Source organism: Coturnix japonica, chromosome 1, assembly GCF_001577835.2.
Source record: "Coturnix japonica isolate 7356 chromosome 1, Coturnix japonica 2.1, whole genome shotgun sequence".
In the NCBI taxonomy this organism is placed as follows: domain Eukaryota; kingdom Metazoa; phylum Chordata; class Aves; order Galliformes; family Phasianidae; genus Coturnix; species Coturnix japonica.
In genome coordinates, this window is record NC_029516.1 from 43,588,525 (window position 1) to 43,604,247 (window position 15,723).

Here is a 15,723-nt window from a genome sequence, read left to right on the forward strand (position 1 = left end):
CTGCTTTGGGCAACCTGCTCTGGTGTTTGACCACTCTCGTGGTGACAGCTTACCTCACGTCTAACTGGAATTCCCAATGCATTAACTTGTGTCTGTTGCCTCAACACTGTTCCTCTCTCAGAAAAGTCCGACCCAATCTTCTCCGTACTCTGCACTGTACAGCTGAAGGCTGTGATATGGTTTCTTCTTAACCCTAGATTTGCATATTTAACTACGCCTGATTCCTGCCCAGGTGGGATTTTACAGAGATCCTGTGCATCTCAGCTCTGATACTGCCTTAATTCTCCAGTGTTGTCCACACCTCTGAGCTCACTTACTGGCAGCCTGTATTCCCAGGAGATCTATCTGACAAACCCCCAGACTTACACATTGCTCTCAGATTTACTTACGCCATAGTGCATGTGTGAAAACAAGCTGTTAATCTGCATCACCCTGTCCCTGTCAGGCTGCTGCTGGCCAGCCCCAGCATATGTCACAGGGAGGGTTTAATGGCAACAGGATGGCAGCTGATGAATGAGATAACACCACCACATCTTGCATTTCCACCCTGCTGCCATGTCTGTGCCCTCCCCCTGTGCTTGGTTGCCAGCTCCCTGGGGCAGAGCACGAGTAGGGCCTGTCCTTCATTGCAGCACAGCCCAAGTCCAAGCCGCATACACAGCAGTGCTGTGTCTGATGCTGCTGAGGCTCGAGGCATTTCTCAGAAGCTATTTCTGTCCCTGTTTCAAGCTCAGGCTATTAACTGCCCTTTGATATTTTTCCTTTGGTGTGTTTGTTATATACCTGTTTGTTTTTTTGACTCAGAGGGACATCTCTAAATTCTAAAATGAAGTAGGCAGGGGTGAGGCTGCAGTGGCCACTTGAGGTTTGTAAACAGACTTTGCACCACAGGACGTAGCTTCTGTTTATTTGCTCCTTGGTAAATGAAAGATCAACGCATCCTCAGGTGCAAAACTGAACACCTGGAGGCTGTTCTGGACTGCCTGAGAACAGCACGCTGCCTGCCACCCGTGTTACCCTTTGCTCCTGTTTACTCCTCGGAACGTGCTGCAGTGTGGGGTGATCCTGCTTGCAGCTTAGAGGTGCACACAGTGATCTGCCAAAGTGCAGGCAGCAAGTCCTGCTGGTCAAGCTGGAGAGAACAAAAGTAATGCGTTCAGCATCCTCTCCTTAATGACATAAACGCCTCCCACAGCACTTGCTACCTTTTGAAAGTTATTTCTTACCTTCACACTACCTGAACACACCTGTTGATTCATGTTTGTGCTCAAGCCTAAAATTCTCCTGGTGAAGCACCAAATGCTCTCCCACATGATGATCAAGGGGATGTATCTGCGTACCATGGTGACCACCTAGAACTGCCTCCTCTGATACATGACAGGCTGCAAGTCAATTGAAAATGCAATATTTCTGCTGCTTAATTGTGTCCTGGATTGGCCTTCAAAGCATTGGGATTGAGAGCTATTAAAAAAAACGTTTTTAATCCTTCAACATTACCTTCTCACATGGCTCTCCTACAGGTTTGCCAAGTATGACCTCAACTGATGCAGTAACTGAGGTGGAAAAGTGAAAGGCTTGTTTTTTGTAACAAAACTGAACTGACCCAATTGTCACATGGCAAATGGAACTGGGGATGGCAGCAAGATGTGAAAGAGACACTTTGAGCTGTAAAAAAAGTAGATTCCACGCTAAGAAAAACTAACGTGTTTTCCCATGAAACTAGAGAATGGTAAGGAAGAGCACACAGGACATTTCATACAAACATTTACACATTTGTCTCTTGTATTCTTTCCTCTAGGAAAGAATGATTTGATTTCAGATCCCCTGAACAACGTGTACACGTTTCAACCAGCACGTGTCTCAAAACACAGGCCCTCCAGAGGAATATATGCATGGTACTTTAAAATGAGAGGGGAAGTAGGAGGAGGGAGACCTGAATATAACCGCTGCCAGAACACAGTCTGTGTCCAAGTCTGCAGAAAGCCACTAATGATAGCTCAGAAATGTGAATGATCTGTTCTAACTTCACAGCATTTTTAATTGCAAGACACCATCTGAGCAGTACTACTCATCAAAGAACAAGATGCAGCAGAACGGCACAGGGGGGCTTTGGTCTCTTTCAGCTTTACACACTTAACAAAAATAATCCACAGTTTGTGATCGTACTTGCATCTCTCTGAGAGATTTGGGAGTGGGTGGCCACTACAGTTGTTCTTATAGATATGGAACAGCCTCATGTGACTCTATGTGAAGAAATTCCTCTGTTGTTTCCAGCCCAGGCTAAAGAGCTATAGAGGAAAGCAATCAGTGCCAGGATGCTGGGAGGCACACTGTGAGCTTTGCAGGTAGCAGTCTGGAGTGTGTAGGTTGCCATGTCCTCTCTGCATCTCTTCCACAGCTCACATAAGGCAAGGCCACCAAGCTGCACGTGCTTCAGTGTATATGTGAAATGAGGTTAAACATTAAAGAGGCAGAGAGAAAAATATTTCTTCCTTTAGGTTTTATAAATATTTTAAATCTGGAACATTTAAAAGTATAAACTGCTCAACTGATAAGTTATGAAGCACTGATGAGGAAAGGGAAGTCAACAATAACAAACCACAACACAGTGTCTCCCCATTCTGATTGGAGAGGTGTTCCTCTGGAAGACACATAACCTCTTCACATGCCTGCTGTATCCAGTGATGCTTGGCAAAACATTGGCAAACAGGGATACTACCTATAAATCTTCATCATCAAAGGTCTCCGTGCACCTCAGCATTACAGTCTCATAATCGAACTGAAGATCTTCTTCCTGAAACCATCCCAAAGCCAGATAAGGTTAAAAACCACACAAGTTGACTGTATTTCAAAGTGCCATGAGCCCTGCTTCTGATCTGAATCAGCAACCAGCACCTCTCAGCCAACTGTTTGTGGTGCCTAATGAAGAATACACACTGGCAGCCCTGCCTTTAAGTACAGTACCTGCTGCTTGCCTCCATATCCTTGTCTACTATGTGTGTACACAGTGAATCAGAACACCACTTAACCCTTGGGATAATTACGCCATCAGCACTGCTCAAACTCTTGGGCAAACATACCAGCATCGGTACTGCACTGAGAGAGTGGTGTGCAGGGATTCATCCACACACACAAGGTAAGCAAGAAGGTCTCCTGTCCAGGACAAGTCAAGGAATCTTCAGCGCACTGAGTAACCCAGTGTCTTGGTTAAGCTGTGTAGCCTACACTAAGATCTGCTGCTGCCTGAGCTAGTGTCTCAAGCTGGCTAGAATGTTTCCTAGACAGACTCAGCTGCACTTCCATAACTGTCTCCAAGCTATTTGCTCAGAGGTAGAGCTGAATTTCTGCTCTCAAAACCAAAAATATGTCTTGGGCTCACATACAGCAATACAGCATCAAGCAGGAGAGCAAAAGCAGCACTTGGCCAGGGAAGACATTCACTACTGGAAACATGGTACCTTGCATGAAGTTATTCTTTCTTTCCTAGGCATTTTCATTTCACAGTCATTTATATCAACACCAACAGAGCCCTGTTTTTTATGCAGAACACAGTTATTCACAGACCAAATGGCTGTGTAAATCAGTGCTTGGTTTCTGACAATGGCCAGGAGTGGATGTTTAAACTAGAAGCTCAAGCATTTTGCATGCAGTATGCTCTGTCTCCCTAATACATGCTCCTTCATTTTGGCACACTGTGCTGTGAGGATGTTCTGAATTGGAAATTGTATCTGGACCTTCATGTTTATTAACTGTCAATCAACTCATCCCTGGGGAGTTAATTCTGGTAATCTACAACTCTACTGTTTGTCATTTCATTGGGTGCTGTCTAGTTCTGGTGTTAAGAGGTAATGGACCATCATCCTGTGTACCAAATCCAAACCATTTAGGATCAAAGTGCTCTCATGTCACCCCCAGACATTTTTGCTCCTGCTCTGGTAGCTCCTGTTTAATACCTTTTTGCCGTGCCTGCTGTCATTCCCAGCACCTCCTTTAGTGCTAAGGTCTCCAGGAGATTGTAGGAACCAAGTGACATGCAAAAATGATTTTGTAATTGATTTAAACAGCTGTGTAGCACCAGTTTCTGGTTCTTTGTGTTGTTGTTTTGGGTTCTGTTTGATTGCTGTCTCAATTATCACTCATCACAAATATTCTATTTTCTTTAAAGGAAGATCTGCTCAAATATCAAAGACTGGATGGAAGCTAGGTGATAGTAGAATATAGAGAAACAGCGGCCATTGTAGAGGCATAATCTGAGCCAAAATAAGCATGTTCTTGCTGAGTGATCTCTCCTTTTTGATCCCATACCCATGCACAAGCTCTCAGATACCTTCCTGGCAAGAGGACAAGAACATGAGGACTAACACTCCAAACACAATGATTTCTGGCTCAGTGAATCTGCACCAATGGGCTGAAGTTAAGACACGGCACAGCAGCTGTTCTCTTTTAAGAGCATAATTACCCTACTCTCAAGGCTTGCCAGACAGGGGCTTAAGGTAGGGAAGCTGGCATCAAGACAAAGCATTGAGTTCAGAATCAAGAAGCCAAGGGTGGGTTATGGATGAAGCAGACACTGCTTCATCAGCTTAGATGAGATCACTCAAGCGTTTCCACATGGAACTCACATGCAAACAGTAACTTAAAAATCCTTTGTGTCATTTGCCATTTTGAGTGATATTCTAAGCAACAACAGCACCTCAAACCTTGCCTCCTACTGACCGGCAGAATGACATCTGAAGCAATAAACCCCCAGCTCTTGTTTTAATGATTCTGGACACTATGATCTGAAACAAGGGAAATCTCTTTCTGACAGTGACAGAAATATACTGCCCCTTTTACAAGGAACCCTTTGGCGAAGCTTACCTGGCAGAACTGCGTATTAGCAAAGAAAAGGCTTTTTAGGAAATCAGTGATCTGCAGATAGAGCCTTTGGTCATCCTCTGCATTTTCAGAAATGCCACTTGTAAATGAAGAACTGAAAATGGAACAAGAAATTACATTTAATTTCCTCTTCCCTCTTTTCCTCCTCCTCCTTACTTTCTCTCCTTCCCATTTCACTTACAAATTATAGAAGACTTAAATTGTTTCCATGACAAATCTGATAAGAAAGACAATAGGTGAAAAAGACAGGAAGGAGTGGAGGTGTAATGAAGAAATACTGTCTAACAAGTGCAGGAAATATATCCAAGTGCTGAGAACTGCTGTGTAAGAAACCACTACCACAACAGAGATCCACCAATACACTACAGCTGTGGTAACACTGTTCTAGGGAAAGATATGCAACCATTATAATGGAGAGCAAAAATGGCCATTTGGTACTGTATTTTATAGGGCTGTTCCAAGAAACAACTTTGACTTCTTTTGTAAAGTTTTTGAGAGAACACCATAAAAATGTGGTCACAAAATCACATATCAGCTGTTTAATAGCAAATTTGTACTCAGGTGATCGGTAACTTTGGTACTAAGGTCAGATACTCACTCTAGACATTAGCTCTATACTCTCCTTGGGATCTTACAAAGTTCTGCACCACCCCCCTGTCCTGAACTATAAAGCACAGGGTGACAGGAAAAAGAAGGGCCCATGAAAAATACTGACTATTGAAATATTAATCTAATTTGGGGCTTAAATCAGACTGCATAGATGATGCCAACACATTTGGAGTGTTAACAAAGTTTGCTTTTCCCTGTTTCAAAAGCAAACAGCAGTTATGACCTAATAAATGTAATTTAACGGATACATGTTTTGTTAAGCTTTATAATATAAACATATTTTGATGAACAGCCAGAACAATCTTACTTCTGTTCATGCTGTTCTGGAAGTGCAGTGTGGAATTACAGTGAAGGAAAAAGAAAAGATTCACATCAGAGAACTCTCTAAATATGGAAAAATAAGCAGCTGGATTAAAAAAAAATAAAATTAAAAATTAAAAAATTAAAACAATATTTGGAAAGAGAAAAAAAAAATCTAACCAAGACTAAGCAGCAAGAATATGTAAGAGATGAATCAGAAAGTGATTTTCTTCTTGAAGACTATAAACTTTTCTTTCTTTGGTCTACTGAGAAAATCAAAGGCAGTGCTTGTTTTGTATCTGACATGTTCTTTCTTAGGTAACTGTGATCTGATCTGCAGAGAATCACAGAATCATAGAATGGCCTGGGTAGAATAGGACCACAGTGATCATCCAGTTCCAACCCCCCTGCTATGTGCCACCAGACCAGGCTGCCCAGAGCCACATCCAGCCTGGCCTTGAATGCCTCCAAGGATGGGGCATCCACAGCCTCCTCAGGCAACATGTTCCAGTGCATCACCACCCTCCGTGTGAAAAACTTCTTCCTAATATCTAACGTCAACCTCCCCTGTCTCAGTTTAAGAGTTTATCTATTTATCCAGAATCCAGGACTCTTCCTAGACTGTCCAGGATGAATCACTTACTAAAAGTGCCTACTTATCTCAAAGTGACTGGGTACTCCTGGTAAGCTAATCTTCCTGGTTCTGTTGTAAATGCCTATTTCATTTGTACACCTTAAGAGGTAGTACTACAATGAGCACAACTGCTGTATGCTACTACTTAGTTTCTACTGAAAGGCACAAAAGAGAACGCTCAGATACTGACTTCCTCTACATCAAACTTGCTGGGGAGCGCTGACTGACAGCTGTTGAATTATTCTATCTAGCAAAAGGGTGGGTTTATAATTTACCTCTGGCTAGACAATCCCTGAGTCTCATTTGTTTCAAGGAAACCAGCAGCAACATCAAACGCATCTTCAAACATTACCTGTCAGAGAAAACACTTTGGATGTCAGCATATCCAGCCATTTAAAGAGTTTTACCTAGGGCATAGTTTTTAATAATGAAGTCTTAAGGAGTATAATATTTTTTTTCTTTCCATTTAAGAGCCTATGTTTACTTATGCAGAAATCTACAGGGTTTTGCCGACACAGGAATAAGGAGAAGAAACTATTTCATAACTCGGAACACAAGATTAGTCTGTTCCCCGTGCTTCAGCCTCCAAGAATCAGACTTACGTCTCCCAAAGATCAGTAAAAACATGGATTGTAACACTGCTTTCCAGACTTGACTTTGGCCGTTGCATTGTTTATGGCTAGAGACTTTAGCTGTACCAGCCATTCTCCATAAATCCGATTCCAGTGTATGACTCGTCTTACAAAGGAGTTTGGATTCTCCATGTGACAGACCAATAATCTCATTAGTCCACTCCGCCATTATGTTCTTCACACGTCTTCTGTTCCAGAAGGTACCGTACATGCAACATCCCCACCACATTTCCTAAGCAGATCAGTGGTCTGAACTGCTAATTGTCCTGTGACTCAAAAAGAGCTTGTCAGTGCAATTTACTTATCTGCTAAAAGTGAACCCCTGACCTTCCATTGCAGCTAATAAAATTGTACACTTCTCTGAACAGCTGGAAGCTTAAGCAATCGGTGCTTAATCAGGAACAGTTAATGGAGAGCTGGCTGTTATTTAATCTCTTTTTTTGCATGCTCTCATCTATGCAGCCACTGAGTTCTTGGCTCTGCAGAAATGCATGGAACAGGCAGTCATCAGCCCTGTATTGTTGCAACTGGTCTACAAATACTTTACCTTTGCTACCAAGTGCTCTGATTACTGAATTAAAAACAAACAAAAAAAACCCTAACAAATTAAAAAAGGAAAAAAAACAAAAAGCAACACATGGCTTAGGAATCTGGGCATCTCTTCTGGGTACAGATCCATTCAAAAGGTCTTGGGAAAGCTTAATTAAAACTACTGTATGTTCTCTAATTAAAAGCTGCAGAGCCAATTAGCATCTGGAGGAGTGGAGCTTTAGGGGCAGAGGATAGGTGTTACTGAGCACTTACTTCCTCTGGTGTGGAGACCAAGGAACCACTGGCTTCCTCACTGTTACCTCCACTGTCCCTCACATCGCCACCAGTGCACGCAGACTCTTGGCAAGCATTCGTAGGACCCAGGTGGAAATCTCTCTGGCTACAGTACTGCAAGATGCTGTCTCTCCTTTCTTCAGAAAGCTCTTGCCAGAGGTGTGAAATAGCCGTGGAGACCACAGGAAGAGGTACCTCCTCAGCGGAAACAATTCCATGCTCTCTCAGTAGGTCTACTGTGTTCTTATAAAAATACAGGTACCTGAAAGGACAAGGAGCATCTCAAGAGCAAGCTACCCAACTACTGTCAATAAGTAAGAAGGGACAAGGCCTCCTGTGACAGTAGAACTACCACAGGTTTGACTTGGTCCTGGCTTAGGCCATGGTCAGTGCTGAGTTGCTAATGCAAAGTATGCAGTGAATACGACATTCGCCCTTGAAAAAGATGCAGTTTCTCTTGTTGGTTTTGGAAGACCTACAGCTGCAAGGAACCGCTGCAAAGCACTGCACTATGGATGGTAACAGACACTGTACATAACTGAGCTGAGATATGGAGCGCCTTGGAGTGCTCCTCCTACAGAGGTGCTGATCCACCCTGAGTTCAGAACACAGGCTGAGGAAACTTCCCTGGGGTGGAAGGACTTCTTGCTATTTGAAAGATAAGCCAAGGATATAATTAGCATTACCTCAGAACTGTGGAACTGTGATTAATCTTCACAGATAAGTAACTATTGTGCAACACTTGTTGCTAAACAATTCAATTGACACCTTAATAGCCTTCTCTAATAAAGCAGCTATGCTGGACAATTGTAGTTAATATCTAGAAAGACTGTGATATAATTGCAGCCATCAACAGGGGAGGAGGGAGTAGCTGTGATTCAAAACTACTTTGCTGACTTCTCCCTCATACAATTACTGAACATTGCCCAAAACCACCAGAGAAGTTTAGCAACTCTGCTCTGCCAAGATTTCATCTGCAAAGGGCAGGATACAGCCTCAGCAGGGCTGCCTCAGAATAGGAGCTCCAGGCTGCTGCAGGCCATACTCATCACACAGGCAAACCTCACGCTGGCTTAAAGTTTATGCCAAAATTTGGCATACTTGCTCTTGTATCCCGAGGTTCTTGCACTGCAAGTCACTTTTTATACTTCTGGCACTGCAGTGCTCTAAAAACTCTTGACTGAGGTCACACACTGATGTATTAGGTACTACACATGCAGATAGAAGGGCAGTACCATGGGCCTGAAAGCTCTGATTAGTGTGAATATGGGAACTCGGTTCTTACATCTGAGGGTCTGCATTCCCGAGACTGACTTCTGTGAGGCCTGCAGTGAAACTAGCGGTTCAACATTAATCCTGCAATTTCAAGCTGAAGACACAAGCACAGAAAGAACTTGCCTCTTCTGTTAGTACTGTGTGGCACAGTGAGCCAGGAACGATAATGTCTTCTTTAGAAAGTAGCACTGAAGGTTATTTTATGTTTATTAAACGATTAGAGTTCCTCAGATGAAAGAACATGTGTTCAAAGGAGGGAAAAAGAAGAGTATAAAGAGCAGTCATTGTTTCTCAGTTTGACTGGGCTCAGAATGCCTCCTTGGAAGATGGCCCAATGAAGCACATTTCCTGGCTAACCAAACTGCTCCATGAGAAATTAACCCAAAAGAATTCCATCTTTTAATTATTATTTGTTATAGTAAACCAGTAGTGAAAGCTTTAAAATAACCCTTCATGCAAACACAAACATATTTAACCTCCCTTTTCTGTGCTTTTTCTGCCGTTATTGGAAACAAAAGTACTGTAAGGGAGGCAGGCAAGCACTGTTAGGTCAGCTATTGCACTCACCAAGAATTCTGAACACTCAGCTCCAAATGAAGGATAATGGATTCTCTAACAGAATATGAATCATCATTAGACTGCTTGGCTAAAGAAATTGAGTTTGAACAAACCATGAGTCAACAATTTCCTTCCCAGCTGGAAGGAGCCGACCACATTTTGCACATTTGCAGCGCTGCGCAGTCCCATCACTGTAGCTCTCTGTAGAAGCTCAATGCATTTCTGATGCTGCCCAAATAACGTGATTAGACTTATCGCTGAGAAGCTGTTGTTTACTGAAGACTCCCTGCTGTTCTATGCTCATTACCACTGATCATTCTGAAAGAAGAATTAGCTACAGTTCAACTGCAGGCTGCAATAAAACTGCAGGGTAAATGCCAAGAGTCCACACAGCGCTGCAAAGGCCATGGTCCACCTCATCAGTGAAGAAAGGGAAAGACGGGTGTTTATGGTCCTATTGTGCAGTATTTGATGAATTAGGGCTTACTTCCTCCAGAAAAATCCTCAGTCAGCACATTTCAAGGTCTTGCAAATGATACCTCTACTATAATCATCTCCAAATCTCGGAGGAGCAAAAGCAGGCACAGTAGCAGTAGGCTGCTGCCATCTGCTGGCAGAGCTGAGGTCTCGTTTTGATGGAAAACCTCAATAATCCAGGGGAAAATTATACCAACCAACCAACACCAGTTCAAAGCAAAAGAAAACAAGAAGGAAAAAGAAAAGAAAGAAATAGTCTATGCTTTTGCTTATGGCTATGAAGCTCTGGAGGATGGCAGCTACAGCCGTGGCTTCTCCTGCAATGCATATTAACTCTGGGATAACTACCATCCATGACCCCTATAGTACATCCTAGTACCATCTGAGAGCAAGAGGAAGTATGTGATGAACACTCAGCTTTAAGATACAAATAACTGTGAAAAAAAAAAATAGGAAATTTACCATTATAATCCCAGATTAAAATACACGAACCACTGAGAGTAAAGCAATGGTCTCCAATTTTTAGCACCTGTGTCAGGCACTTGGCTGATCCCAAAGAGGTTTACAGAACAGAACCTTCTGTCTGTAGCACACTCGAAAGCATTTATATTCCCCTCCCCTCTCTCTATGTTTCAGTCATATTGAGTAGTATTTTCTGATGTCTTCCAGACCACTGCTATTTTGCAGACCTCTGCAGGTTGAGTACTACATTATTTTTCCTTGTTTGTAGGATTAGAGCAGCATAGGACTGGAAGAAACAAGTACTCCAAGCTGCCAGGAGCTAAACATCCAACTCTGGAAAGGACAGCAATGCCCCAACTTCTCATACCAATGCCAGGCTGGACAACCATCACCTGTGGGGGGAAATATCTGCCCACATCTATCTACTTGCAGTTCTGTAGCTCCCCTGGAACACATACAGCTCACCACTGGCAAGTTTTGTCTGCTGCAGCAATTCCTGTGCTCCTCAAACTTAGCCCCAATGTGGAGATAGAACTTGATAGTGGTACTGATACCACAAGCACACAAGGACAAACACCTGGGTCAGTCACGCTGCTTGAATAAGCTCCCATTCCATCTGGGTTAAAAACCACTTGCGTGTTGAAGGACTACAGGCATGTTGCAGCTCACTCTACAAGCCACTGGACAGTGGTAAAGCATGTCCACACAAGGACTGACACACTTGAAATGGGTTTTTTTCCCCCTCTTCCTTGAGAATTGGAGGGAGAGCTGGGGGCTGATACCATGCTGGGATTCCATTCATGTGCCAGCCACAGCTCCAGCCTCATCACCAGCAGGGCCAAAGTTGCTTGTACAAGGCTTTTGAGAGGCTGGGTGTCTGGATGCAGTGTTAATGCAAACAGGTGAAAAAAAAACCACCTGAAGACAACTTGGGGTGCACCTACCGTTCAAATTCCACCAGATCTGGGGATGAAGTTTCTGGGTACTGGATTAATCCTGGCTTTCCGTCTTCTTCCATTGTTTGTTTTTCACATTCTTGCATCAAATACCACACAGCAGAATCGCTCTCACTCACAGCTTCTGAGGGCGACGCAGTGCTGAAAAGAACACATGGGGGGGAAAAAAAGCCACATGAGCACCTTTTTAAGTGGATTAATAATGTCTTTCTCATGGTCACTCCAGGGTCCAGGGCCATTCTCCCCAGCAAGCTTTTCCCCAGTCCTTTTGCTCTGCAGGCAAATAAGAGGTCTGTGGTGAGCTGCATAGGAGGCAAAGGAAATACAAACACTGTTCATGCACTGTGTGAGATTACTGGGGTCCACAAGAAATTTCCTCATCTTTTCCTCATGATGAAAGGCCTTTGCTTGGAAATTCAGCACCAATGACCAAAGAAGCTAAGACACGGGGAGGGAAGCAAATGCAAAGTATTGCCATCCTCCCTTGATTGATTTAAGCCCTTACCTTTGATTGCTGAAGTACCTCTTGATATATTCTTCCCTGACTTCCTCCAGGCTGGACGGGTTCCCATCCTCCAGGCTGAAGGACTCTGCTGTCAGCAGAAAGACAACTATCACACTGGTGAGGCCTTTGGCTTCCCTCTCATTCTCAGTCCCAATCAAACAGAACAATCCTGACAACTGGTCCTTCAGGAGCCACAGGCAAAAGTGATGCAAGATGCGACACCTCTGCCTCTCCTATAATATCACTACCACTACTGGGAGCTTCTGACTGTTGAGATCTCAGATGTCCTCCTTTGAGTGAGTGAGCAGCACCAGAGAGCAGCAGGTGCTGGTGAAGGCATGGAGTGCATGACCATGACCTGCCAAGCTGAAAGCAAAACTAACAAAAACAAACTATCTCTTACCTGTTCCTATGGGACTAAATTCTAAACTAGAGGCTTCCATTTGCTATACTTTTGTGAGGAAACTCTCAACAGATTCTCTCTCCTTTTTCCCTAACTCAGACCAAAGCCTGCAGTTCTGAAGTTCCAGCTCTGGCTGTGCTTGATGTGAAGTGCTGGGTGTGTGAAAGCTCTGATTGATACTGTGCTGTGGCTGGAAGGAGCACACCTGTTCCTCCAGCCTATGCATGCAGCCAAGGCAGGGGTAGGCAGGGACCTTGCCTGCAGCTTGGGGAAGCAGAAATTAGTTGTGTCCTTCCTCTGCCAGGAAGGCTGTGGATCTGAGGGCCAGTGCTTCCTGAGTTGATGACATCTGTGCTACAAATAAAGCAGCATTAAAGTCTAATGCTTAATGGGAGCAGCCACACATCTATCTGCCTCTACTTAACAAACTGTCCGAAGCAAATACTTGCATACAGTACCTTTCATCTTCGGCAAAGAACTCAAGGTTTGCTCCAGTTCCTGGATATATTTCTTAGCCTTATGCAAAACCTGATACTAAACACAAAAAGAAATCAGAACTGATTGCTCTCTGCTCTGACTGAATTCATGTTTCAACAAAACTTAGTTGCTTTCCTCATTGTTTCCCTTCATTTTAACCCTCAGTTATCTCCATGCATCTGAGAAAACACCTGTGATGTTTCACCAGCTATCTGTAGCCTTACAAAGAAGAGAAAGAACAAGAAGCAAAGTTAAATAAAGACAAATATTCTGCGATATAAAGATGTTATACATTACATGTACATAATGCCTACTCACACAGCCATTTACTACTTAAGTCACATCTTTTACTAGCAACTGTTCTTGTTTGGATCATTATCTTCTTGGAGCATGCCCAGAAACACCATGCTGCAGCACGCCCCCTTGGATGTCTACCAGCTTTAGATGTAAGACTTTATATGCTGGGAGAAGCCCTTGCCTTGCTCTACTCCAGCTTCACTGATGTCAGCTGGAATAACTTCAGCACTGTAGATCATTCCTTCATTGCAGCATAACGAAGAACATATGGCCAATACCTTTCAACACACCCATCTAAAAATTGCTTCTAGATTTATAGGATCAGTGGGACCACCCAGGCAACTCAGACAGGAGGTCTCCCATGCAGAGCTTTCACACCAGACCATTTAGCAAGGCACGAAGCACTAGAATGACGGGTAAAGTTTTGCAGTTAGGACCTCACCTCCAAAAGTCATGTCTCGGGCACACGATACTATCAAAGAGTAGTTCAAAGAGTTGGTACATTAAGACAACCAAGTCAGATAAGACAAAGCAAGTATCTGTTTAGCCTTAGTTCTGAGGTCATGGAGACTTCAGCTCAACTTGCATCTCCTTCAGAATACAGCAAACCAAACTCTTACCTTGAACTTCATGGGGGGAGGGTGAGGGCCTCAGCCCCAGACAGTAGCACTTTGCAAGTTTAGAATCTCAAGGAGCTTTACAAGGATGGTCCTGTAAAGCCATTACCCTCTCTAGAAAACTGAAAGCGACTGATCTAAATGAGTTGGTGGCACAGCTGAAAAATCCTGATGGTCTTTCCCCTACTTTCAGCAGGAAACTATCCAACTTTTTAGTACTGTTTGTGTTTAGTTCTTCTTCTTTCTTAATAAATAATTTCTTATTTAGAGGCCAGCAGGCAGAAGGGTTCCCTCCCCATCTTGTTCTTTCAGTGAACCGGATACAGAATGCACCTTATAAGCTGAATCAATTACTGCCTTCCTTCTTTTTCCGTCCCTAAATTTACTCCTCCCAATTTCCTACCAAAACACTGCGAAATCAAGGTCATTAAATCATAGGCTAAGAAGAACCTACAAACAATCCCTTTCCAGTGCAAGCAAACCACATGGTAAACCCATGACACAGAGACTACTAAGAGTGTTGCTCATGATGATGAGCTGGCAGCTGCAAAGCGGAAGGGATCCAGGAAATCTGCACAGAGTGAAGTTATGTACACGCTGGCACCTCTTGGGATCCCAATAGATAAACTAATCTATGACACGATGACCTGGAGGTGCCCAAGAGCAGGTTGGATGGGGCCCTGGGCTGCCTGACCTGGGGGATGGCAGCTCCACCCAAAGCTGGGGGGTGAAAATAGGCGACCTTTGAGGTCCTTTCCTCTATGACAGCGACAGATAGAAGAAAGTCGGTGATGGCCCCGCACCTTGGAGGCCGGGCTGTCAGATTGGGCTAGCACGGTCTCCTGGAGGCTGCTGAAGAGTCCCGCCAGCACTGCGCGGTGCTGGGCCTGTGCCAGGCGTCTGCGTGCGGCTCGGGGCTCCACCTCCTGCGGCTGCAGACGGGCAGCGGGCCGTGCTCTCGCACACAGCTCGGCGCAGCCACCCGCTGCCTCCATCGGCGGCTGTAACGCAATGGGGGGTTTGTGCTGGGGACAGCGAAGGAAACGCACGAGCGCTACGGTGTATTTAACAGTGGGAAGAGATGGCGTCTGCCTGGGGAATGCTGGCTGTAGGCTCTGGCTAAACTCTGATCTGCTGCTAACCTCAGCCCGTGGCACCCCACCTCTTGCCCTGCCCCTGCTGGGATAACCCGTTCCCACAAGATGCTGGGGCTGAGGCTGCCGAACAGCAGCCTGCTTTGTAGCACCATCTTACCCCAATTCACCACGACGAAGTGCAGATCGTTGCCCAGAGGGGCAGCTCTGAGGACAGGACAGGGCTGTTCCCTATTGCCTCACACTGCCCTGCCCTTCCCTACGGCCCACTGAGGGGAAGCGCCCCCCAAAACTGGCCCGGTGCCCCCCGTTACCAATTGCACGTATCACCTATGGGTAAGACCAACTCCCGCTCCTGCCGTTCCTCCAGCAGCCAGGAGGGGCGATGCGGTGCCGGAGCAGCCAACGGGGTCCCGCGGGCAACAACAGCCGCCCCCAGCACCGCCCCGCCCGCCCTGCCCCACCCATGTCCTCCGCGCCTCTACCCTCCTGCGCCCAGCAACACGAGCCGCACGTGGTAGCCAGCCAATGGGGACGCAGCTCGCGCCCGGCGGCGGCCAATGGGAGACAGGGAAAAACGCGGGCTGCGGCCGCAGGCGGGTAAGGGAGTAGGGGAGGGGGAGTGGGGCGCGTGGGTGAGGGTGGTGCGCATGAGCAGGCGCGGGGACTACAAGTCCCATCGTGCTTTGCGCTTGGCGGGCGCGGCAGGGCACGCTGGGGGTTG

At 45.1% G+C, this 15,723-nt stretch overlaps 1 protein-coding gene across 9 annotated transcripts; it reads right to left on the minus strand.

The window, feature by feature from the left end:
• Nucleotides 1-2,015: 2,015 nt before the first annotated feature.
• On the minus strand, nucleotides 2,016-15,447 carry STRA8 (stimulated by retinoic acid 8). 9 transcript variants are annotated; one of them, XM_015859395.2, is made up of 9 exons: nucleotides 15,330-15,447; nucleotides 14,709-14,906; nucleotides 12,973-13,048; nucleotides 12,112-12,199; nucleotides 11,595-11,747; nucleotides 7,858-8,140; nucleotides 6,697-6,773; nucleotides 4,861-4,972; nucleotides 2,016-2,794 (listed from the first exon to the last, which is right to left on the minus strand). In XM_015859395.2, exons 2-9 carry the CDS (start codon nucleotides 14,898-14,900, stop codon nucleotides 2,720-2,722), a joined length of 1,056 nt encoding a protein of 351 aa, XP_015714881.1. In that variant the 5' UTR covers nucleotides 14,901-14,906; nucleotides 15,330-15,447; the 3' UTR covers nucleotides 2,016-2,719. The 9 variants fall into 9 exon arrangements, with proteins under 9 accessions (XP_015714881.1, XP_015714876.1, XP_015714887.1 ...); XM_015859390.2 differs by having other exon boundaries at nucleotides 15,314-15,447; XM_015859401.2 differs by having other exon boundaries at nucleotides 12,112-12,196; nucleotides 14,709-15,447.
• Between the last annotated feature and the right edge of the window lie 276 nt (nucleotides 15,448-15,723).